Genomic DNA, 24828 nt, shown 5'->3' with positions numbered 1-24828 from the left:
AAAAACCGGTGAGCTAGCTCACGCAACTCAGCTTAGATGGAATACTGGATACCACAGATTCATTATCAGCTTCATTGTATATTTGTGGAAAAGTAATGAGAGAGAACTTGGCAGTGCAAGACTGAGAGGGTACATGGTTGCTTGATTTCCACTCTTCACTGTAGCATGAGTGTGAATGTGTGAGGTTCCCTCATGGGTCATCAGCACTTTTCAGGAGTACAGATAGATGCCAGGAGAAGGAAATGCTGGGCAACATCTGCTTCGCCTTATAGGAGCTAAGATCCTGTCTCTACCTCCCACCCAACACGAACATGCTTCTTATTCACTGCTTTCCTAGCTGTCAGTTTTTACTTACTATTTTTACAATGGGTAGCTCAGGAGCTAAGCACATACTTAATTCTGTTTCATTAAAATTAATGAGACAGATACTTTCTTGGTTGGATTATGCCTGTACTTTTGGTAGACATTTCCTATTATACAGTGGCCATTATCCCATGATTAGCAAATAGGATGAATTGTACAGGGAGACTCATGAGTACTGTAGATCAAACTAATTAAGAAAAAAATCTGTAAACATCTCTTCTATCTTGATAGCTCACCTCGAGGTTAGACTACTGTAATGCCCTCTACATGGGGCTGCCCCTGTGCCGAACCCAGAAACTGCAGCTAGTGCAGAAAGTGGCAGCCAGACTGTTATTGGGACTCCCTACATACAGCCGAGGCTACGGGAACTGCACTGGCTGCCAATTGTGTACCGGATTCATTACAAGGTGCTGGTTATTACCTTTAAAGCCCTATATGGCCAGGGACGTGCCTACCTTAGGAACCATCTCTCCCCATATATTCCCCAGAGGGTACTAAGATCTGGCTCACAAAACCAATTGACAATCCCTGGGCCGAAGGAGGCCAAACTGAAAGTTACGAGAGAAAGGGGCTTTTCGATCACAGCTCCCCACTGGTGGAACCAATAACCAGAAGAGGTGTGGGCCTTGCGGAGCCTTAACCAGTTCCGCAGGGCCTGAAAGACTACCCTCTTTCAGCTGGCTTTTCTTAATGTGGAATTTATTATACCATCATCACGTAAAATTGTGTCATGATGAGTAACATCGAGATTGTAGCACCGAATTAATTTTTTGGTTCTAAATTTGTTGGTTTTAATTAGATGGTTTTAATGTAACAGTATATTTAATTGAGTAATATATAATTCCTATGTCATTAGTATATTTTTATTATTGTATCATTGTAATGTCTGCATTTTATGCCATGTAAGCCGCCCTGAGCCTGCTTCGGAGGGGAGGGCGAGATATAAATTAAAAATTATTATTATTAAGGTCTTCTATAAAATGTCACAGAAGCTTCAGAAGGAGGATCATTTTCCCCACAGAGCATTTAGTAATTTTTTTGCTACTGAAAAAAAAATCACTAAAATACTTTCCATTGGGAAATATTTAATTGGAAACTATCACACCAGAGCTACTTATTATCCTTATAACAGCAGTTCCAAGAACTAATCTAAGGAGGCAAGCATGGTAACAGAAACAAAAAACCTCCTTTCAAAACTCACAATGGTTAATAGCCTGTTGCCAAATTTTATTTTGTTTTGAGCAACACAGAATAAAATGTTAAAAACAATAATTTGCAAAGGAAAAAAAACATATAAAAGCACCTTATTACAAAACTGCATGTTTAAATCTGTTAGCTATTCTCAACAGAATATAATTTCTGTCTTCAAACACTCAATACAGGAGGATTCAGCAAACTGCTACAAAAACGATGAACTTCTGTATGCTCAAAGGAGACACTTTACTAAAGTAAGTGTTTCTTACAGTCATTTTTGAGCACACTCAAAATCTAGCAATGGCTTATTCATTACATTCTCAAACTTTTTCACCTGACCAGGAACTCACATTTCACTTAAAATGTATTTAAGCTTACCAAAATTAAATATTTGTTCAAATATTTGTTGTTTAAGAGCAGATTTCAACTTCTATAATATGACAGTACTTAAATGCTTAATTCTGTAAGACCAAGCTTTTCCCCAGCTTATTATTTATTTACCGGCTGAAGAGTTAAAATGTCCTCGTGCAGAACCTTGCCAGCTGGTCATTAACTGTCTGGAAGAGGCTCAACATTTCCACTAAGCAGCAAACATGTATGTTTGTGTGTGTGCTTTTTAATTTCATGCACTTTCATGATGCTATATTTAAACATAAGAGTCATACTACAGGAGGAAAATAAGCTTCTTTTAGAACAAAATTTGAATTCTGTGGCACCTTGAACAGACCAACAAAGTTTTATTCAAGATATAAGTTTTTGTGTGCACACACACTACTTCAGATACAATGAAATGAAAGTTACCAGTCCATGCATATAGGTACAGGGTGAGTGTGAGGAAAAAACCCCTTACAGAACATCATGATTACCAGCTTGGTTGCCAGAGCACCTGGAGAAGTGACTCACACACGTCTGGCCAGAGAGTGTGGGTAAACCTATCCAGGGGCAAAAGGGACTTATGCAGTACAAGCAGCCACAACACTACAAAGGCACTCTAAAACGGTACAAGAGTGCCCACTAGGAGAACGGAAGGCTTCCCGTCGTTCCGTATGACGTCCATCCCAGCCATGGAGCGGAAGAGACTGCACCGTCAGGAGCTACCCAGGAGAATGGTTTTGAAGCGCTGACCATGGAATCCACCGTAGAGGGCTAACACCACACACAGCCATCTTCCTACCAAGCTTGACTCCATTGCTGCGAAGTGGATGGCTCACGTACACACCAGATGTCACCTATGCCTGCAAGCAACCTACCCACACCAGGAGTGGTTAATCGTCCAACCGCCACTTTCTTTGTTTGACGGAACTCAAGACAAAGACTAGTGCCCAGAAGAAGACAGAAGAAGAGGAAGACCATCTTCAGCCAGAGCCAAGTTCCTTTGTACAAACTGGGTGTTATTTAGGCCATGATTTGACTCTCTATTGTCACCCTTCTAGATAAGTCTAATAGTCCTAAGCATTTCCCCGCCCAAGTAATCTTTCTATTCTTCTCCCCGACTGTCATTTTGGAGCCTCCCCTTCATCCATTTCAACCTGAAAGTTCACTCAGGTATCCAGGATCCAAGCAAGTCCATTGGTCAAGAGCAAGCACCCAATTAGGTGCCACCAATGAACTTTTTATTGGTTGTCGCAGTAGTCCAGCCCTTATGGTCACTGCGAAACCTCACCTTTTCATGAGGTCACACACCAGCTGACCACCTTCCTCCTCCCTCGTACCTCCCATACCCTAAGGGCTCAAGAGAGTCCTTATAATCTGTGGACTAGCTACCCACAGGTGTGCTTCTATCAGTATCCCAATTTCCGCTGCATAGATCCATCCCCGATTCTAAGGACAAGTTTCGGGTCCCTTCTCCCACTTCCTTGCTCGTCGCCATTGGAGCCTTCCTTGAAGACTACGATAGGTAAATATCACCCTGTTTGTCTGCCTATGTGTTCCCCTAACTCTCCATCTATGTTTCTTAGGACTGAATGTGTGTTTTTATGAGTATTTTGTCTTGTATGGAAGCCTATATTTTTCTTAATAAATTATAATTGTTTTACTTAATTAGAGTCCCTAATATTTTAAGCATTACTTTTCTGGACGTGGAATCCTATATAAACAGGTAAAAAGATCCTGAGTGAGCCAGGTGCCCACCTAACAATTCCCCAACCTCGTTTTGAGGGCATTTTGGCTTACATGAGCAGCAAATTAATTTATACCAATATGCTGAGGAACAATCAAGCTTTACTCCTTTATTCATGATGATGTCAATAAAACTAGTATTCTATGTGAAGAATGCAAGTAGCCAATATCAACACTTTTTGAAATGTATATACCAGTGCCATGAAGATGTATTTCTGATAACATCTCAGCATTCCCCAGATATCTTTAAATATTATCTATAAAATTGTTCAGGATTTTCTATTCCTTGGCTCTATCAACAACCAAAAGGGAGAGTGCACCCAAGAAATCAGGAGATTGGAATTAGGAAGGGCAGCCATAAAGGAGCTAGAAAAGATTCTTAAGTGTGAGGATGTGTCACTGACAGCCAATATCAAATTAATTCATGCCATAGTATTCCCCAGGGCTTTTTTTTAAGAACAAGACCAGCAGGAACTCATTTGCATATTAGGCCACACCCCTGATGTCACCATTGTTTCACATAGGACCTTTTTTTTAGAAATAGCCCAGCAGGAACTCATTTGCATATTAGGTCACACTCCCTGACACCAAGCCACCTGGAACTGCATTCCTATTTGTTTCTGTTTTAAAAAACCCAAAAACTCTGGTATTCCCCATTACTATCTATGGGTGTGAAAGCTGGGCAATAAAGTAAGCTGACAGGAAAAAAGTTGATTCCTTGGAAATGTAGTGTTGGTGGAAAGTTTTACAGATACCACGGACAGCCAAAAATAAATTTGTTCCAGATCAAATCTAGCCTGAACTCTTCCTAGAAGCTAAAATGACCAGACTGAGGCTGTCATAATCAGGTCGCATTATGAGAAGACAAAAAGACTGGAAAAGACAGTAATATTAGGAAAAACTGAAGGCAGCAGGAAAAGAGGAAGACTCAACATGGGATGGATTGATGTCATAAAGGAAGCCATGGCCCTCAGTTTGCAAGACCCGGGAATGGCTGTTAACAATCAGACATATTGGTGGACATTAATTTATAGGGTTGCCATAAATTGGAAGTTACTTGACAAGTACTCAATATGCACACATAAGTACTGTACAGAGAGTTTACAAGGTCACTATAATTTTTTCTAAGCAGAATGACAAATGGAAACCTAGATTCTGATCCTATCTTCCAATTCATGTAAAGAAGCTTTAGGAACAAAGGGCTCCTATATAAATTCCTACATAGCCAACCCATTAGCACAAAATATTTTGTCAAAAATTAGCACCAGAGGTAGTAAGATCAAGTGACTGCACCAGAATTTAGATCAACCTACCTCTCAACAAGATCATGCAACTGATCTCCCCAACTCCAGCTCACCAGAAAAAATAAAGGCAGCCAGAAGAAAAATCCCATGTAAAAAAGGCAGATCTAACGGTTTCTTAATTAAACATTATCTTATTAATTGGCAAACTAATTGACCAACTACAGTACCATAATATGAGTGCTAGACTTAGAACCTAGGTTCTTGTAGTACACAAAAAGTCTCCACGCTCTAAAGCCCAGCCTCAAAGTTGTCAGTTATGCATGGCTTGTTCAAATACTGTACTCTAAGACAGCTGTCGGAAATAATACATTAGAACAGCTGCTATGACAGACACAAAAGACCTGGAATTTTAATTGGCCTCAACATTACATTATTTATTTTCCAGAACTTGAAAAAGAAAATATCCAAGGAACTGAAAAATACCTAATAAGGCTAAGTGATGTTTGCCTTTTGGCAAGCAAGCTTAGGTTTTGTTTTGGCTATACAATTTTACAAGCATTGTCTCTTTGAAATGACTGATCACAAGCAAATAAAGAGCAGTAGGAACTGTCCAATGCATAAGAAAAAGGGCATTTAACAGTGAGAAAAAATAGTAAGAAACTCAGTAAATAATCCCCTCCAAATACTGGCTGAGAGCCAAGGATGATCCCACAGTGTCTCAAGATTGAGTCAAAAGAAAGCTTTTTCAGAGGCCCCCAGGCTATGCCAGCTGAAAAGAAAACTGTTCATCATGGCTAACATTATCTTTAAAGGAAAAGGAAATACAGAGAGAAAAGCTTACTTTCAGCATCAGCACAGAGTAGGAAGCTCAAGAGCACTACTACTGGCCTGGCTATAAGCATCATCTGACAGCTTGGCACCAGCATGCTTTGTCAGCTTCGGTTACTGGCTTAGAAGCCACTGCGAGTCTCTCCAATATGAAATTCCAGATGAAGAATTTTCAAAGCCTAAAAGAAGAAAGAGAAAGAAAAACATTTTGAATGCTTCTGCTCCAAATACTTTAATACATATTCCATTCCAGAAGACTGGGATTAACCTACTAATTCTAGTATAACACATTTTAATAGTAATTACCAAAAGGCCAAAATCAATGAACATCCTTTTCCCAAGGCATTTTGTAGCCCATACTGTGATCAACAGCTCCTATGTGCTGCAACATGTTTTCCTTTTTTAGCATCACATCAGGAGAAGGAGCGGTCATTCTTAAGGAAGTCCTTTTTAATACTTCAAATGGAATAATCCATAAAGATACTCTTAAAAAGAGGTTAGAAGGATTTAACCTCCAGGACAAAACCCTGCTAACAAACAACATACTGGAAAGCGACTTTCTTAGCATCAGGTAAGAATAAAAGATAAATCAGCTTTCCTTCCTAATGCAAGATCAACGAGGCTAGCATATTGGTATTTATGGACACCCAATGAAGTCTTACTTGGTTTGGCATCCTAAAAGCTTCTCTATCCAGCCACCCGCAGTTTCTTTAATATTAATTTATGTAAAGCAATACATGAAGTACATAATTAAAAGAATCAAGTCACTTTAATTTTGTGTTGTATGTAAGAACTAATGAATAATACAGTATGAACATCTGTCTTTAAGAAACAACCCATTTTACTCTGCTATAGTCACTCTATCAAACTATGTTAGAAATTCGGAAATACAAAATGCATCTCCTCCAATAGGAAATTCTAGAGGTATCTCAAAACAGACAAACTAAATCACTAGGATAAGACAATTTAATTGTACTTTTTCTAGCCAGTGGTAAGAGATACACTTCGGTAGAGGTGTGTATGTGTCTGTCTATTTATCTATGTGTGTACCTATCTACCTACCTACATACATACATGTGTGTGTGTGTAATTATGCACAAGTGGCTTCAAGGCTGCTGAAAACAGTATAGTGAAAAAAAAATCATAGTAATTATCATTTCACAAAAGATCTCTTTATAGATTTGTGGGTGTTATAAAAAACCACTTTACACCACAGAATACTACTAAAAATCTACTTGAGATAAGAAAAATAAAAGCAGCTCATAGAAATATATTATTATAAAACTACAATTCTTGATTTGATTGCTGCTTCCAGAAACACAAACCTAAGAAGTTTTCACAGGCAACACAATGATAACACCACCTCCCTGCTTTCACTGGTACCACCTTTATGCCAGCATTTCAAATGACAGCAAAGTCCATGAGACATCAGTTCTGTCAGACTCCATTTGTGTCTGTGCAAACATATCAGAGTCAACTGCTGCAATAATTATTTCAATGCTATCACAGAAGATAAAAATATATATATCAAATGCACTTTCAAAGACAAAGCGATTTTGGTTGTTGCATGTTCTAGTCAGATGGAGTAATAACAAAGGCTAGAACTATTTCTAGATATTTGGTATTGTGGACTACAAAATTATCTAGATATCAGCCGAATATGAGTTTTCAGACTGTGCCTTTGTAGCATGTAAATATAAATTAATGAGCGAGTAAATGGCTCAGCTGAGTAATGAAAAAGAAAACTGTGAATGGCATCAAAGACTTTTCCATCTAAGTTTCCATCTGACCTACAACATACGTTAACCTCAGCTATGGACCTCATTCATTGAGGGACAAAGAAGGGTACCATGGTTTATTTTTATATTAAATCTAATCTGGTATAGAGGAAAAAATGTTTTTCTCAAGTAGCTCAAATAAACAAGCTTTTGGTGGGAATCAAAATGTAAATAAGACAGTGAAGAAAGTGATTGTGAGCAAATGAGCTTCCTAAATTCTGACTGATGAGTTCTTGGGGTTTCCAGAAAACTAGAGTACTCAAACCTTTAAGTCTCTCCATTTGTTAATGACAGTGATAATGGTTCTTAATGCCACTGTTGACTGCTGTTCACTTTACATGGTTCAAATGTTATTGTTATAATTTATTAAATATTTTATTACACTATTTGGTTCAGAATATTTTTTTCCTGTTTTCCTCCTCTAAAAACTAAATGCGTCTTATGGTCAGGTGCGTCTTATGGTCCGAAAAATACGGTAATTAGCTACTGAGAAATTTGATTGAGTAATTGGCTAATTGAGTTGGGGGGAGAGTATAAATTAGTGGATGGTTGGGGCTTAGAATTTAATTGGCCATCAGGGATAAATTGATTGATTTATTAGCTAATTAATTGGGCTGTAGTTGAGAGGGGTTTTAGAATTATTTAACTATTTAGGAGAGGTTAATTAGCAGGGATGGTAGGCTGATTGGGGTGGGTGTATTTTAGCTAGCAAAGGAAGGGAGAGAAGAAATTAGCAACTAGAATAATACAGGATTGTAAGCAGGGCATCCTATTTATATATTGGTCGAGGCTGTTGCGGAGACCAGTGGGGGGGATGACCAGCCTGGGGATTCCAGTACTTCTGGGGAGAGGAAGGTATGATGGTGGGAACAGACATTACTATAAGGGAAGGAAACAGAGACATGGTGGTGCTCTGCCCCCTTGCAGTCTGTGTCCCATCCCGACGGTGGCAGGTAGTGGGGTCAGGTTGAATTACTCGCCTCCATCATTGATGTTATGCAATGCCAGGTCCATAAATAATAAGAACTCAGTCCTCCAAGAGTTTCTACTCAAGCAGAACATGGACCTAGCTGGCATGACTGAGACCTGGGTGCGAGATGGAGAGACTGTAGCGCTCTCCCAAACGACTTCCCTGGGATACTCAGTCTTTCACCAATCACGGACTAGCGGGCAGGGGGGACAGGTGGTCCTATTCATACAAGAGGCTTACTCCTTTCGGGCGCTCCCAGCCACAGAGGTCAATGGCATTGAATGTGTCAGTCTGGCGTGGGATGTATGGGGAGGGCTTGGTGATATGGCTGGTGCACCATCCGCCTAACGCACCGGCCAGCGCCTTACCATCCCTGATGGAGGCCGTAGCAGGCTGGGCATTGGTTATCCTGGGTGACTTCAATGTCCATGCTGACGACGCGGCCTCCAGCCAGGCGATGGACCTAGTGTCATTCATGGCGACACTGGGATTCTTCCAATTTGTTACATCGCCCACCCACCAGGCGGAGCACATGTTAGACTTGAACTTTGCGGCAGGGTATTTGGTGAACGATATTATTGCGGAAGCAGTGCCATGGTTGGACCACCTTGCCCTTAAGGCTTGTACGGATGTCCCATCCCAAGCCTGTTTAGGCAGCAAGCATATTTTGGTTCGCCCACAGAGCCTGATGGACCCTGAGCAGTTCCAGATAGCTCTATGGGATCCCTGGTCCCCTGGTGATTCTCTTGATGACCTGGTTGAGTCCTGGCATGTCTGGCTCTCTAGAAGTATCGATGAAATCACACCTCAGCGCCCTCTGTTCCCTCGTGTTAAGCTGGCACCGTGGTACACCCTGGAATTGCGGCAGCTGAAACGAAGGCTCAGACAGCTAGAGAGGCAATGGCAGCGTACTCGAGATGAAGAGACTAGAACATCTTGTAGAGAGTTTATGAGATCCTATGAGATGGCAGTCAAGGCCACAAAGAAAACTTAGTTTGCAGCCAAGATTGCGTCTGGAAATTCGGGCCCAGCACAATTGTTTAGGACAATTTGGACTCTTACAACACGGCAGCAAGGCAGGCCAAATGCTAGGAAATTGGAAATAGTCTGTGAGGCCTTTGCAGAATTTTTTGCAGATAAAATCTCATCTCTCCATCACGACCTCCCCGCCCCATTGGAAACAGTATGTGAACTCGTGGTCCCGTGCCTGTCTTCTCGAGGTTCCGTGCCTGTCTTCTGGACTAGCTCTGGATTGCTTCAATGTGCTCAGTCTCCACTGTACGCCCAACAACTTGTGATCTGGACCCTTGCCCTTCCTGGCTAATTAAAGCTTGCCAGAGGGAGCTTAGATGTCCTATACCGGACATCGTAAATAGATCCCTCTTGGAGGGGCTTTTTCCAACGCCTCTTAAAGAGGCTGTGGTCCGCCCCCTCAGATGCAGCCGGATTGGCAAATTACTGGCCGGTCTTGAATATCCCCTTTTGGGTAAAATTATTGAGAGGGCAGTCGTGTTACAGTTACAGATTTTTTTGGATGATGCTTCCGTCTTAGACACTCACCAATCCAGCTTCCGCCCAGGTCATGGGACGGAGACAGTGCTGGTCACCCTGATGGATGACCTCCAGTGGCATCTGGATAGAGGCGGCTCGGCAGTGCTGATGCTGTTAGTCTTATCAGCTGTGTTTGATACGGTCGACCATCAGTTACTGACCCGTTGCCTCGCTGATGCGGGGATTCAGGGGTTGGCCTTGAAATGGCTTTCCTCTTTCCTTGATGGTCGGGGACAAAGGGTGGTGATTGGGCGAGAACTGTCCTGGAGGCACCCACTCAATTGTGGGGTGCCACAGGCGATGTTGTTGCCCAGATTGCCTGGAGGTATGGATTGGGCTGTCACCAATATGCTGATGACACCCAGCTGTAATTATTGATGGATGACCGGCCTGAATGTCCCAGAAAATCTAGATCTGGCGCTGCAGGCTGTGGCGCAGTGGCTCAGACTGAGTAGGTTGAAGTTGAATTCAGCTAAGTCAGAGGTCCTTTGCCTAGGTCGGGGCAGTCCAGGAAGGGAAATTACCCTACCAGCACTTGACAGTGAGCCACTGAAAGTGGCGCACAAGGTCAAGAGCTTGGGAGTACTAATGGAGCCTACCCTGACAATGGAGGCCCAGATAGCAGCCACTGCTAAATCCGCTTTCTTTCATCTTAGGCGGGTGAGGCAGTTGGTCCCCTTACCGGATTGTGACAACCTGGCAACAGTGATGCACGCAATGGTCACTTCAAGGCTGGACTACTGTAATGCCCTCTACATGGGGCTGTCCCTGTGCCGAACCCAGAAACTATAGCTAGTGCAGAACACGGCAGCCAGGCTGTTATTGGGGCTCCCTAAGTGGGAGCACATACAGCCGGGGCCGCGGGAACTGCCAATAGTTTACTGTATTCATTACAAGGTGCTGGTTATTACCTATAAAGCCCTATATGGTCGAGGACCTGTCTACCTTAGGGACCTTCTCTCCCCATACATTCCCCAGAGGGTACTTCGACCTGGCTCTCAAAACTTACTGGTAATCCCCGGGCCGAAGGAGGCCAAACTGAAAGTCACCAGGGAAAGGGCCTTTTCAATCACCGCCCCCCACTGGTGGAACCAGCTACAAGAAGAAATATGGGCCTTGGGATATATGGGATCTTTGCCAATTCTGCAGGGCCTTCAAAACCATCCTCTTCAAACTGGCCTTTAACTAACATAGTGCCTAAAGCGCAGATAGAATGCCATCACACTGAAAAATGGAACAATACTTACGTAGATCTTAGCACCACACAATATGTAATGCTGATTTTAATTCTGAATGTATAATTTTATTGAATGGATTATTTTATATCTGGTATATTTTACTATTTTACTATTGTGGATTTCTATGTTGTGAGCTGCCCTGAGCCTGCTCTGGCGGGGAGGGCAGGATATAAATTAAATAAAAATACTATATGTCCCCCTCATGACCCTTGGCCTTAAAAGAACTCTCTTTAGTTGTTTGTGTGTTTACAGGAGGCTTTTAGTATTTCAGATTGTGAAACCACAAGAAATTGGAGTGGGAAAGTTAAAATTATTGTTAGTGAAGTCATGTGGATGATGGAGCTGGATATAAACAAGGTGAGATGCAGGCAAGTGCTATGAAGCTACTAGACATAAACTTTGCTTTAGTTCTGACCTACAATGTACTTTACCCTCAGCTACGGATCTCTCTCACTGAGGAACAAAGAATGCTGCTATGGTTTGTTTTTTATGTTAAATACAACAGCCTTTTCCAATGTTGTGCTGTAACCTCCAAGGTTCATTATGCATACTACAAGTTGCATTTTATTACAAACTCCCAGAAACATAAATCTAATCTATTCTGTAATATTTTTTAAAAAAAATCCTCTTGAGAGACAGCATGGCAATTAAAGTCTTGATCTATACTGCCTATGTACTATCTGGGGATGGGCATGACATGAACGGAATATTTGTGGTTTGTTTTGGTTCATGGTTCGTGGCCAAACCATGAAATAATAAAAACCAGGAGGCTGGTTCGCAAACTGAACCAGTTCTCTTGACTGAAGAATGGTACACTCCTTCTATCTGGGATGGTCATCCTCTTTCACCGAGAATGCAGCTGGAGGGATGCACATGGAGCAGTGAGGGAGGTAAGGGATACCTGCCTAGCCAGCCAGATCAGCTGAATTAACCCTGGCAGTCAATGGGGTGACAGATGTTGCAGCCAGATCAGCCTTATCTCAGTGGAAGAGGTGATCACAGATAGACAAACATAGACAACAGGAGCACCATTTCAGATGTTAGAAGGTGGTGGTGGGGATATTCTTTGATATGTTTCATGATCATATTTGATTTAAGATTAAATTGTACAAGCAGCATATTTCAAAAGTGCTGTAATTAGTTTTCTGTCTCTCTAGCAATGCTATGAATGTATGCCAAACAATCACACATGTTTTCAGTTACAGGATTTGTGCCTTTAGCAAGTATGCCTAATACACAGAGCCATTCAATTGTTTATTTCATGGTCTTGCAGAGAGTTGATTAGATAGATGATAGAGACAGACAGACAGATGATAAAGTAATATACACTCACATGTAGCCTGGAAAAAATAAAGAGGGGTACTCCCAAGCATCTCCTTTACTGAAAGTGGGATGCTGTCACTTATGGCTCAATTAGTGCACAGCCCATAAGTTAAGAAAAAATGTCTTCACCTCCTTTTGTAATTGTATTCTATTAAAGAACAGCACATAGTGGAGGAAAGGCATCACTAATATACTAAGCTCATGCATGCCAGTCCAAATATAGTTCTGGGCTGTTTTGTAAACAGATTTCATGCTCAACTGCTGACCAAGGAGGAACATCAATAACTGCTGAGCCCCTGTCATAGAAGTAGAGAAAATTTGTACAGTCCAGTGGTCACAAATGACTTGGCCCACCCCTAATCCAGAAACGCCATCAGGCAAACAAAATAGAAAGGCAATCAGGATAGAAAATGATAGAACACATTAGTCGAGCAAGGAATTATTTTCTATTACAAGAAGAGTATAGGATTTTGAATTGTTTCTTCACTGATAAATTTCAAGTGCTTCCAAAAACAGAACTAATATACTCCTGGAACAACAGCCACAACTGCCTGAAGTCTGGATCTGACATGTTTCTTTAACAAACTGACAGCATGAAGTATTTAAAGTCTTGCTGCTATAAAAGTTTTTGTTTTACTCATCTAACTTTGTTCTTGCTCGCTATACCTGGACTACAGAAGCATTTGACATAACTACATAACCTGTTATCTTTCATTTGATCTTAAGTACAGTACCTAATCATGGGTAACTACATGGCCCTTCCAGTCAATAGCCCAGCTGTTAAGTATGGAGGGCTTCCCTTGCCTCCATGGAAGGATCAAGATGGTTGGGTGAATTACATACAGAACTATTATGGGGGCAAAGTTAAGGGTTATTACCCTGCCCCCTGCAACTGTTACATTCAGTCTTTGCTGATCATTTGGCCCACCTGCAATAGACTGGATTTTTATTGGCCATCACATTTGGGGTCAGTTAGGAATTTTTTGCCCTCATTTCAAATTGGCTGGGAGATGGAGGTGTTTTTACTTACCTCATTCTATTTGAGAGGCTTTTGACAATTGGCCTTGCTGAATAAAACAGGGTTTTTGGAGAGACTGGCTGCCAGGGTTACTTTTTGCTTCTGCTCTCTGCCAGAGAATCTTCTGCCCTGTCCGACTGGAGCAGCAGACAAGAGTTTGGCTTACAGCATTTTTTAAAGTTTTCCTCTTAGTGTTCCTTGTTTTGGGAGGCGTGAGAGTAGCTTGTGTGGTGTGTGAGGGGGGAGGCCTATGGCTTCAGACTAGTGTCTGTTCTCTTATTCCTGCTGTTTTGGGGTGGTGGGCCTGGTGATTGGGAGGGAGCCTGGTACTTTGGTTCCATTTAGTTTGGTTCTAATAGACAGCCTTCTGATTTCTAGTTATTGCATGGAATTTTCAGAAGGAAACTTCTGTCTTTCCAGAAAGGAAATCCAGCTTGTTTCATTAGAATATTGTCAGGATTAGGTTTAATAACCCTTGTTTTTGGAAAAAAAAACTAAACATTACTAGGCTTCTGTGTATTGGGATGGCCTTGCTTCAGTTTCAAATTCTGTAGCTTCTGCCTTGTTTGGTATAAGCCTGGTGATTGTGGGGAGGAGGGAAAAGCCTGTGGCCTAGGCTGTAGCCTCAGGCCTAGTGTCTAGTTCTCTTTGGTTAGGTTCTTTTATTCCTGCTGTTTTGGGATGGTGGGCCTGAAGATTGGGGGGGGGGGAGCCTGATGCTTCAGGTCTTGGGTTTGGAAGGGTGTGTGTCACTTAGTTGAACTGTTTGAGTAGGTGGTGCTTCCAAATAGGCCTCTAATAACAAAGTGTGTATTAGGAATTATTAAACAGCTTTACTTAAATTTTTAGTGTGGGGATTTTCAGTCAGTCACTAAATAGATTGCAAAAGATTGCAAAGGAAGAAAGGTTGTCATAAAAGCTGATGTATATTTAGCTTAGATTAACCATAAAAAAAAGTGTACAGTGTTCTGATCATCAGTGAAGCTAGGCACCTCCAGACAAATTCAATCTAGGTTGTCCTACAGATTTTGAATTTTCAGAAGGAAACTTCTGTCTTTCCAGAAAGGAAATCCATTAGAATATTGTCAGGATTAGCTTTAATAACCTTTGTTTTTGGAAGAAAACTAAACAGGCTTCTGTGTATTGGGCTGGCCTTGCTTCAGTTTCTAATTCAGAGATTCTCTGGTTTGACCTTACTCCTCCTGTTGGGTTTTGACACTGCCATAGTGGCACTGGTTCTGATAGGCACATTGCACTTGTTCTGCCGCTGGCCTTTCAAAGTCCCCCCTCACACATATACACACTTCACTTTATTGCAGAGATTCTGTAGGGCTTGTATTGCCTGGCTATTTTCCCCCATTAGAAACAATGAAGGATGGAGGCCAGGATTCTTTTCCTGTTGCCTCCAGGAAGCCTCCTTTTGGAAGGCAACCTCAAAAACACCATCCCTTCAGAGAAATCTCCAGCCCTTTCCTGAAGGTTATCTCTGGGGCTGGTCTCAAATACCTCCAAACTCTGTCCTTGCCTGGGGATGGGGTGTGTATGAGCTGGGTCATCTCATTGTCTCTTCTTTCCGATCCGTTACCATTTCCATGGCAGCTAATTGACATTCCTGGCCTTCCAGAGAGAAGAAACTTGCACTGTCTATTTTTCTTCATTCAAAACAATGAAGGATTGGGACACACCCCTTGGGTTTCCACAGAATTGGACCACCTGCTTCAATCTTTCAGAAACTTTTTTTTTTAAAGAAGAAAAAGTTTATTGAGAATTTGGTACATACATCAATAAAAGCTTGTGAAAATTTCTGAGTTATACACAGAAAAATTAACTAGCATAGGTAACATTGGATTACATTGTTGTCGTTTCCCTAAGTAATAAGTATACAACTAACATTTAATTGAGTGACCAAGTAATAAACTAAGAGGTTCAAAATCAACCGTATTGCTGATAAAGATGCTTAATTGGAGTCAAAAATCATGTTCATAAAGAAAATGGACAATGAGTGATTAATTAAGGAGAAAGACATTTAGTAATTAGATAAAAAAGTCAGTGCATTAACAGCATACACTGTTAATGTATCTACTTATAAAATTAACTTAGATGAAATAAAAATTAATAATAATAATAACAATAAATCTTTTTGAAACTTGAGGGTTCTTTTGAAGAGAGTCTCCAGCAGCTATGCTGCAAATTTGGTGCCTCTACCTCAAAAAATGACACACCCACCCGACCACCATTGACTTCAATAGGCTATAATGGACCCAAAAAATACAAATTTATCTAATTTATCTAGCAGCAGCCAAGCAATTTTGGCATGCACCAGGGGCTAGATACTCACTCATTGCCTCCCCTCTGGTTACAGTTTGGCCCTTGCCATTTATTTGATTATAGTTACTATTATAATTAATAAAACTGCCCCAGATTTAACCTAACCACTAATGTAAGACTTATTATTCTGACTATGGAAGCAAATGTTAATATATTGTGTATTTATGGACACGGTCTCTTCTGAGTTCCCCAAGAGCCCAAGGGGACTTATACTAATGTACATTTAAATTAGACAGAAGAATGGGGAAACTGTATGTCTGCATGCTGTTACTTAACCAATTACAGCCGCACACTGATTGTGGTAGCTTCCAGCGAAATGATACTGAATGCTGCACCAATATCAAAAATTATAGTAGGCTACATCCACACAACATAGATTCTCTATTTTGCATTCATTGCTGCTGAAAATTAAGAGGAATTTGTACTGGCAACAGAGATTATACACTTCCCCAGCATTTTTGCTGCCAAGATTTTGGTAGGGGTTTATTTTCATTTTTTTAAAATGAAAATGAGAGCCAGTTTGGTGTAGTGGTTAAGTGTGCGGACTCTTATCTGGGAGAACTAGGTTTGATTCCCCACTCCTCCACTTGCACCTCCTGGCATGGCCTTGGGTCAGCCATAGCTCTGGCAGAGGTTGTTCTTGAAAGGGCAGCTGCTGTGAGAGTCCTCTCAGCCCCACCCACCTCACAGGGTGTCTGTTGTTGAGGAGGGAGATAGAGGAGATTGTGAGCCGCTCTGAGACTCTTGAGTGGAAGGCAGAATATAAATCCAATGTCTTTTTCTTCTTCTTAAACTGGCGATTACTATAGCAGTTACCAACTTCTTCAAAGCCCGCTGGTGTTATATTGAGGGAAATAATGGCTGATGGAAGCAAAATGGCACCAATATAGGCAGGATCTAGAAAATGTATGCCACTCCAATCCAGTCATCATGATGATGCAGTTGGATTGCATTCTTCAGCAAAAGCAGACTTGGGAAAGAGCACACTGATGGCAAGGAAAGGACAACTGGTGCAGGATTCTTCCAAAAATAAGTCTTTGGTAGCCAAAGCAGAAAATATCTTCCATTTTAATTTAGCAGTTCTAGATGGGTTACCTAGAGTTCACTAATAATTGTGTTTGCCACTTAGTCTGGGACTTACCAAACAAAGCAATAACACAGAGATAATGTGCAGGCACCACTGCCGCCACCAAGGAACTGTCTAGTTCACTGGCAAAACAGTAGTGCCTGAATCAATTATGAAGGTGGAAAGACAGTCCAGGGACTGAGAAAGCCACTGGTTGAGTGGCTGGGACTATTATGTAAACTGTGTACTAACTTTAAACTGTTTCCAAGGTTATTGCTATCAGATAGATGAATGGATCAGCTGTCCTCAGCTTGTTTGAAAACCTTCCCTCCTAAATTCAGGGATGTCTTCATATTGGAAGTAATTTAACATATATATGGAAAACACAGTATTAATTTTCATCATATTTCCATTTAGGAAATTTTACAAGAAATCTTTCACATCCTCCATCCTCACAATTTATTTCTAGGTGTCAGAATAGATAGCTTGTAAGATGAATTGAAGTAAGTGCTAAAGAAGGAAGATCAGTCAACTAACAATCCTGATTATAACTGAGAAGCAGAGTTGGTATTTTAGGTAGCAAACAAATGAAACCCTACTAGAGAGGGTTAGATGGGAGAAAGGGCAGGAAGGGAAATGCCAAGCAACTCTGTAACCAGGAGGCACTGCCTACCTTATGAGAATACCCTAACAGGCAGTGGGGTCCCAATTTCCTGACTTGAACTGGAACTATTTGTCAGAAAAACAGGCCAAGTTAAGACACTCTGAATAGGCCAGAAAACTTGCTAGTCTTGTCTGACTTTATAATGTTACAACACAGGTATCCTCCATGCTAACTCCTGTCTTTTCCCCCTTCACCTAGCAATAGAAAGTGTGAAACAATGGGTTTGAAGGTAAAGTATTACTTAATCTCTAGCTAGTAACTAATGGCTAATATTTTATGCCTTCCTGATCTAGCTTAGCTTCTTTTGTGTGTTTCTACAAGCTATTGCACAACCCCCCTTCTCCCTTCTTGAATTTTCCTCAGGATGTCAAAATAAAATTAATAGTAAACATTAAGCCATCATGGCTCTTCCTGGCACCCATTAAGGGGTATTCCCATCTTTTGTTCTGAACTGGGAATCCATTCAGGTACCCAGGAAAGACCCATCAATGATCATTAAGGTTGATCATAGCCCAGGAATGGGTCTCCTCCCCTCCATATACTAGATAAACTGAGAGCAAACCACACAACCCTGTGCATTCTATGAGCGCCATAGATATGGACCCCCTGTTACTTTGTGTAATTGGGCTTCTTGGATATGTCATGCTGATCAGGTATATCGCCTTCTCCATATTAACTCTAGAGGCAGTGGTTCGTCCTCCCCTTAAAAAATCATATTTGGACCCGGCTGAATTGGTTAACTATTAGCTGGTGTCGAACTTGCCCATTTTGGGCAGTTATCGAGAGGGCAGTGGCAGCACAACTACAGGGGTTCTTGGATGACACTTCCATGTTAGATCCATTTCAATCCAGTTTCCGTCCAGGCCACGGGACGGAGACAGTGCTGGTTGCCATCATGGGTGATCTCTTGAGACATCTGGATTGGGGCAGTTTGGCAGTACCGTTACTGTTAGATCTTTCAGCTGCATTTGATAGTCAACACTACTGTAACACCCTCTACATAGGGCTGCTCCTGATCCAAATTCAGAAGCTGCAACTGGTGCAAAACACAGCAGCCATGTTGTTATTGGAGCTACCTTTACGGGAGCATATTCAACCTGCACTGGTGACGCTGTGCTAGTCGCCTATAGCATTCTAGGTTCATGTCAAAGTGCTGGTTATAACCTTTAAAGCCCTATATGGCCAGGGACCAGCTTACCTCTGGGACCACCTTTCCGCATATGAGCCCCAGAGAGCACTAAGATCAAGTTCCCAAAATCTCCTTGTGATCCCCGGGCCAAAAGACACTCAGCTGGCTACCACCAGAGCTAGAGCCTTTTCAGTAGCAGCCACTGCCCTGTGGAACACTCTCCTGGAAAATATCAGGGCCCTGCAGGACTTGCCACAATTCCACAGCGCCTGTAAAACAGAATTGTTTAAATTGGCCTTTTATAAGTAACGGGAAGCAGCCACTACACCACAGCATGGATATCTAAACCCACCCCAGTATAAATATAGAGTGCCTAACAATATATAACATTATTGCATGCAGCACTAAATACAAACTAATAATACTGACACCATCTTGGGCCATCTACTGACACTTAGGCTTCCCAATCCCCAGGTCCCAGAGGGGGATCCCCCGGTTTTACAGGCTCCCCCCCTCCCCCAGCCAGCTGGCCGGTGGGGGAAGCCCCTCCCCCATAGCCATCATGCACCTCCATGAACGATTCCCATAGGGAATGATGGGGAATTGATCCGCGGGTATCAGGGGCTCTGGGGTGCTGCTTTTTGTGATATAGGCACCAAATTTTCAGTATAGCATCTAGTGCCTCTCCCCAAAATACCTCCCAAGTTTCAAAAAGATTGAACCAGGGGGTCCAATTCTATGAGCCCCAAAAGAAGGTGCCCCTATCCTTCATTATTTCCTATGGAAGGAAGGCATTTAAAAAGATGTGCAGTCCCTTTAAATGTGATGGCCAGAACTCCCTTGAAGTTCAATTATGCTTGTCACACCCTTGCTTTTGGCTCCGCCCCGATGTCTCCTGGCTCCACCCCCAAAGTCTCCTGGCTCCACCCCCAAAGTCCCCAGATATTTCTTGAATTGGACTTGGCAACTCTATTGTAACTGTAAATGTATTATATGTGTATGAAATGATTTTAATGATTTTATTGTACTCTTATTTTAACAAGCCTTTTAACTGTTGTTAGCTGCCCTGAGTCCAATAGGGGGTGGCTGGGATATAAATATAATAAATAAATAAACAAACAAACAGACTTCTGCACAACAGACAGGTCAATATCGCCTCTGTAATCATAATTCCCGAAAGTCTCTGTTCCTTGCCACTATTTCCTAGCCTCTTGATTGTTTCTATATTTTTGATTGCTATATGTGTGAATGTATTTTCTACATATTTTTATTTTATTTATATTTTCTACATATTTTAAATCTGGAGTCTTCTTTCTGATACCGGACTTTGGTATTATTAGTAGAAATAATCCTGCTCCAAAATAGCTCTACCTATAGTCTACCTCTTGCTAATACCCCCATCAAAAAGATGAGATCCCAGCAATTCTGGTAACTCTTTTTTGTTCCTTCTTTACTTCCAACTGCCCCTTCTAAAAGCTACTTCTCTGGTTTAAAAAGAGTATCCACATCACGTAATATGCAATCTGGCCTCTTAAGCAATCCACAAAAAAACCTAAAACATTCTATATATTAAATTGCTCACCGTTTGAATGAAAAGACTATGGTTCCCAAAGATGAATAATTGAAATTGTTGTGACTTACTAACAAGAATTGTTCTTCCTGTTATACTCCCCACTTTCCCCCCTTTTGCAGAGCTGTCTAACATAATTTGACACTTCAAACCATCTAAAAGGAAGAACAAATTTTCACTTCTGTTGGTCAAACTTTATGTGACAGTATTATCATCTATCACATTAAAAATTCATAGCAGCGTGTATGGCAGTCCTCTATTTCACTTTATTCTCACCTCAGCCCTGTGAGAATGGCTGGCCCAAGGTTACCCAGTAATCCTCTTGGCTAACTGGCATCATTTTGTTAATATAGCATTTCACATCATCTTCATATCATGCTTTTTTAAAAAAAAATCAATTTTACAGATGTTTCTGAACTATTAATTCTACTGACATAATAAACAGGGTCTTCGTGGGCAGGAGATAGCCTAGAAGTCTAGAAACTGTCTCTTCCTTTAACTGCCCCAGCATTCTCCCACAGCCAATTTTTCTTCTCCTTTTAATTTCCTCTATTTATTTATTTATTTTATTTATTCGGGATTTATATCCCGCCCTTCTCACAAGTGGCTCAGGGCGGCTTCCAACAATTGATCAAGCATAAAATTTAAACAATTTTAAGTATAAAACAATTAGATACTTAAACATTTAAAACCTTAAAAACCAGTAACATTTCAATTTCATAAAAACAATTAAACAATTAAACCTTAAAAACATAAGAACATAAGAACATAAGAGAAGCCATGTTGGATCAGGCCAACGGCCCATCAAGTCCAACACTCTGTGTCACACAGTGGCAAAAAAATTTATATACACACATACACTGTGGCTAATAGCCACTGATGGACCTGTGCTCCATATTTTTATCTAAACCCCTCTTGAAGGTGGCTATACTTGTGGCTGCCACCACCTCCTGTGGCAGTGAATTCCACATGTTAATCACCCTTTGGGTGAAGAAGTACTTCCTTTTATCCGTTTTAACCTTTCTGCTCAGCAATTTCATCGAATGCCCACGAGTTCTTGTATTGTGAGAAAGGGAGAAAAGTACTTCTTTCTCTACTTTCTCCATCCCATGCATTATCTTGTAAACCTCTATCATGTCACCCCGCAGTCGACGTTTCTCCAAGCTAAAGAGTCCCAAGCGTTTCAACCTTTCTTCATAGGGAAAGTGCTCCAGCCCTTTAATCATTCTAGTTGCCCTTCTCTGGACTTTCACCAATGCTATAATATCCTTTTTGAGGTGCGGCGACCAGAACTGCACACAGTACTCCAAATGAGACCGCACCATCGATTTATACAGTGGTTATGATACTGGCTGATTTGTTTTCAATTCCCTTCCTAATAATTCCCAGCATGGTGTTGGCCTTTTTTATTGCAGACGCACACTGTCTTGACATTTTCAGTGAGTTATCTACCACGACCCCAAGATCTCTCTCTTGGTCAGTCTCTGCCAGTTCACACCCCATCAACTTGTATTTGTAGCTGGGATTCTTGGCCCCAATGTGCATTGCTTTGCACTTGGCCACATTGAACCGCATCTGCCACGTTGACGCCCACTCACCCAGCCTCAACAGATCCCTTTGGAGTTCCTCACAATCCTCTCTGGTTCTCACCACCCTGAACAATTTAGTGTCATCCGCAAACTTGGCCACTTCACTGCTCACTCCCAACTCTAAATCATTTATGAACAAGTTAAAGAGCATGGGACCCAGTACCGAGCCCTGCGGCACCCCACTGCTTACCGTCCTCCACTGAGAAGACTGCCCATTTATACTGACTCTCTGCTTCCTATTAGTAAGCCAGTTTTTGATCCACAAGAGGACCTGTCCTTTTACTCCATGACTCTCAAGTTTTCTAAGGAGCCTTTGATGAGGAACTTTATCAAAAGCTTTCTGGAAGTCAAGGTAAACAACATCTATCGGGTCGCCTTTGTCCACATGTTTGTTCACCCCCTCAAAGAAATGTAACAGGTTAGTGAGGCAAGATCTTCCCTTGCAGAACCCATGCTGAGTCTTCCTCAATAACCCGTGTTCATCAATGTGCCTACTCATTCTGTCCTTGATAATGGTTTCTACCAACTTTCCCAGTATTGAAGTCAGACTGACTGGCCTGTAATTTCCCGGATCTCCTCTGGAACCCTTTTTAAAGATGGGGGTGACATTTGCTACCTTCCAGTCCTCAGGAACGGAGGCAGATTTCAATGAAAGATTACAGATTTTTGTTAGAAGATCCACAAGTTCAACTTTGAGTTCTTTCAGAACTCTCGGATGTATGCCCTCCGGACCCAGTGACTTATTAGTTTTTAATTTGTCTATCAGTTGTAGGACCTCCTCTTTTGTCACCTCAATCTGACTCAGGTCTTTCAACACCCCTTCCAAAATTAGTGGTTCTGGGGCGGGCAAAAAGTTCTCGTCTTCCACAGTGAAGACGGAGGCAATTAACAATTAAACCTTAAAAACCAGTAACTGTAATTAATATTGGGGCAATGCATTTATCTTTCAACTTATACCATCAATGTTACACTTGAAAAGGGAATGGAACCCCTTCCCCAACTCCTGTAATTAATATGGTATAGAGTTTGGGAGATTTGACAATAGCCTGACCACCACATTCTAGACCAATTGAAACTTCCAGGCCATTTCCAAAGACAGCCTAATATATACTTCATTTCAGTAATCTAACCTGGATGTGATAAGAGCATGGATCACTGTGGCCAGATGGGAATAGCTGAAGCTGATTTTAAAAAAGGTGCTACATGCCAATGCAACATCATTCCTTTTTAAAAAATGAAATTTATTTATGGTATCTCTAATCATAGGCCATGATCCTGCAGCACCCCCAAGCTACAAACCTGCTCCATCCAGGGGATGCAGCTCCATCCATGATAGTTTGACTCCTCAGTCTTTGAGCAGCTTCTCCACTGACCAACAGCATCTCAGTCCTGTCTATATTGAGTTTCATTTTACTGGCCCTCATCCAGTCCATTCATTTCTAAAGGTACGTACGGTATTCAGGGCTTCACTACTAAGGACAAAGCCTTCTCTCTGCCTTTTCGTATCTCCATGACCTGGCAATGCTTCCGACATGTCCACCATTCCTCCTTAACTTACCTTGTAGTGCCATGTGCATAAGCAAAGCCAGAACTATCACCATCTGACTATAAGCAGAGCAAGAAGCACCAGGACCTGGCCTTAGAAGTACACACAGTGCCTTGCTATCAAGTGTCCCAAGCAATGAGCCGCAGCCACCACATGAACCAAATTAGCAACAGCAGTACCCGGTGAAAATCATGCATCAAATTGGCTTGATTTCCCCTAGCCAGTACTTATAATCTGCCAACTATTCTTGTTTTGAGCCCAAGGCACTATGACTCCAAGGACATATTGCTCATGCACTTCTGCTGCCAAAGCAGCTGTAGGAATCCTGCACGTCTTGCAGGAGGAGAGCTTTCCCTATGAGACATCAAACAACCGCTGGCACTGGCCACAACACTGAGGTTGCTATGAAAACGATAAGACCTCAGCCTCACATGAGACGTGCAGATTTATGTTAGAACAAAGCACCTGACTGTTGTCAGGGTCATGCACATATAATAGGTGTCACAATGAAATTTCTAGGTACCGTAAAATGGTTTACCCATTTTCACTATATTTTGAGGTATTCTTTTTTTTTTCTTATGACAGACTAGAATGATGTTTATAATGTACATTACATTTTAGAAAGTAAATTAGGTGGACAAGGACATCGTTAAGAAAAAATGTGTCAATATAACTGTACTTGCTAGCAATGGGGCAATTAACAGACAGCTTTTATTTGTTTCCTATGCAAATGCTATCTAGACCAAATGTTCTTTCCATTTGTTAATTACACTATTTTGCCATTAGATTTTAACTTTGTACCACTTTGCATTCTAAACCACTGCCCACCAGCTATATGTAGCTCTGCTCACTGTACCTCTTTCCTTGTCTGAATAAGTATTCATGCATATGAAAGCTTACATTCTAAATAAAAACTTTGATGGTCTTAAAGGTGCTACTGGATGCCTACTTTGTTCTTTTTCTTCAGACCAACACAGCTGCCCACCTGAATTTACTTAATAAATTTATTTAATTTATTAAATTTATTTTGAGTGATATTTTAATTTTGAAAGATTCTCTCATCAAACATTTTAATCACATGATTTTAAGTGCAATTAGCAACAAGGCACCCGATATCTCTTTTCAAATACAAATATTAATAAATCAACATCTGATCTGTGTCAAGCATTGTATACTTATTCTATATTACAGAAGCCAGATCTTAGAATTGTTATTTTTATATTAGAGAATTCAGATTGTAGTATTGTTACTAACCCAAAGTTAAAATGTGAGCACATAGAAGTAGCAACCCCCACCTTTCTTCTTTTGCTT

At 41.3% G+C, this 24828-nt stretch overlaps 1 protein-coding gene across 42 annotated transcripts in view; it reads right to left on the bottom strand.

Moving 5' to 3' along the window:
• PTPRD (protein tyrosine phosphatase receptor type D) overlaps window positions 1-24828 on the bottom strand; it is a 1753725-nt gene that overhangs the window by 552602 nt on the left and 1176295 nt on the right. For all 42 annotated transcript variants that reach the window (XM_060237318.1, XM_060237320.1, XM_060237317.1 and 39 more), the window contains one exon: window positions 5761-5926. In XM_060237318.1, coding sequence (XP_060093301.1) covers window positions 5761-5845 — 85 coding nt within the window. In that variant the 5' untranslated portion in view covers window positions 5846-5926. The remainder of the gene's footprint in view (window positions 1-5760; window positions 5927-24828) is intronic.

The sequence above is a fragment of the Heteronotia binoei genome, chromosome 4, assembly GCF_032191835.1.
Source record: "Heteronotia binoei isolate CCM8104 ecotype False Entrance Well chromosome 4, APGP_CSIRO_Hbin_v1, whole genome shotgun sequence".
NCBI lineage: Eukaryota > Metazoa > Chordata > Lepidosauria > Squamata > Gekkonidae > Heteronotia > Heteronotia binoei.
This window is presented reverse-complemented; position numbering and strand designations above follow the sequence as displayed.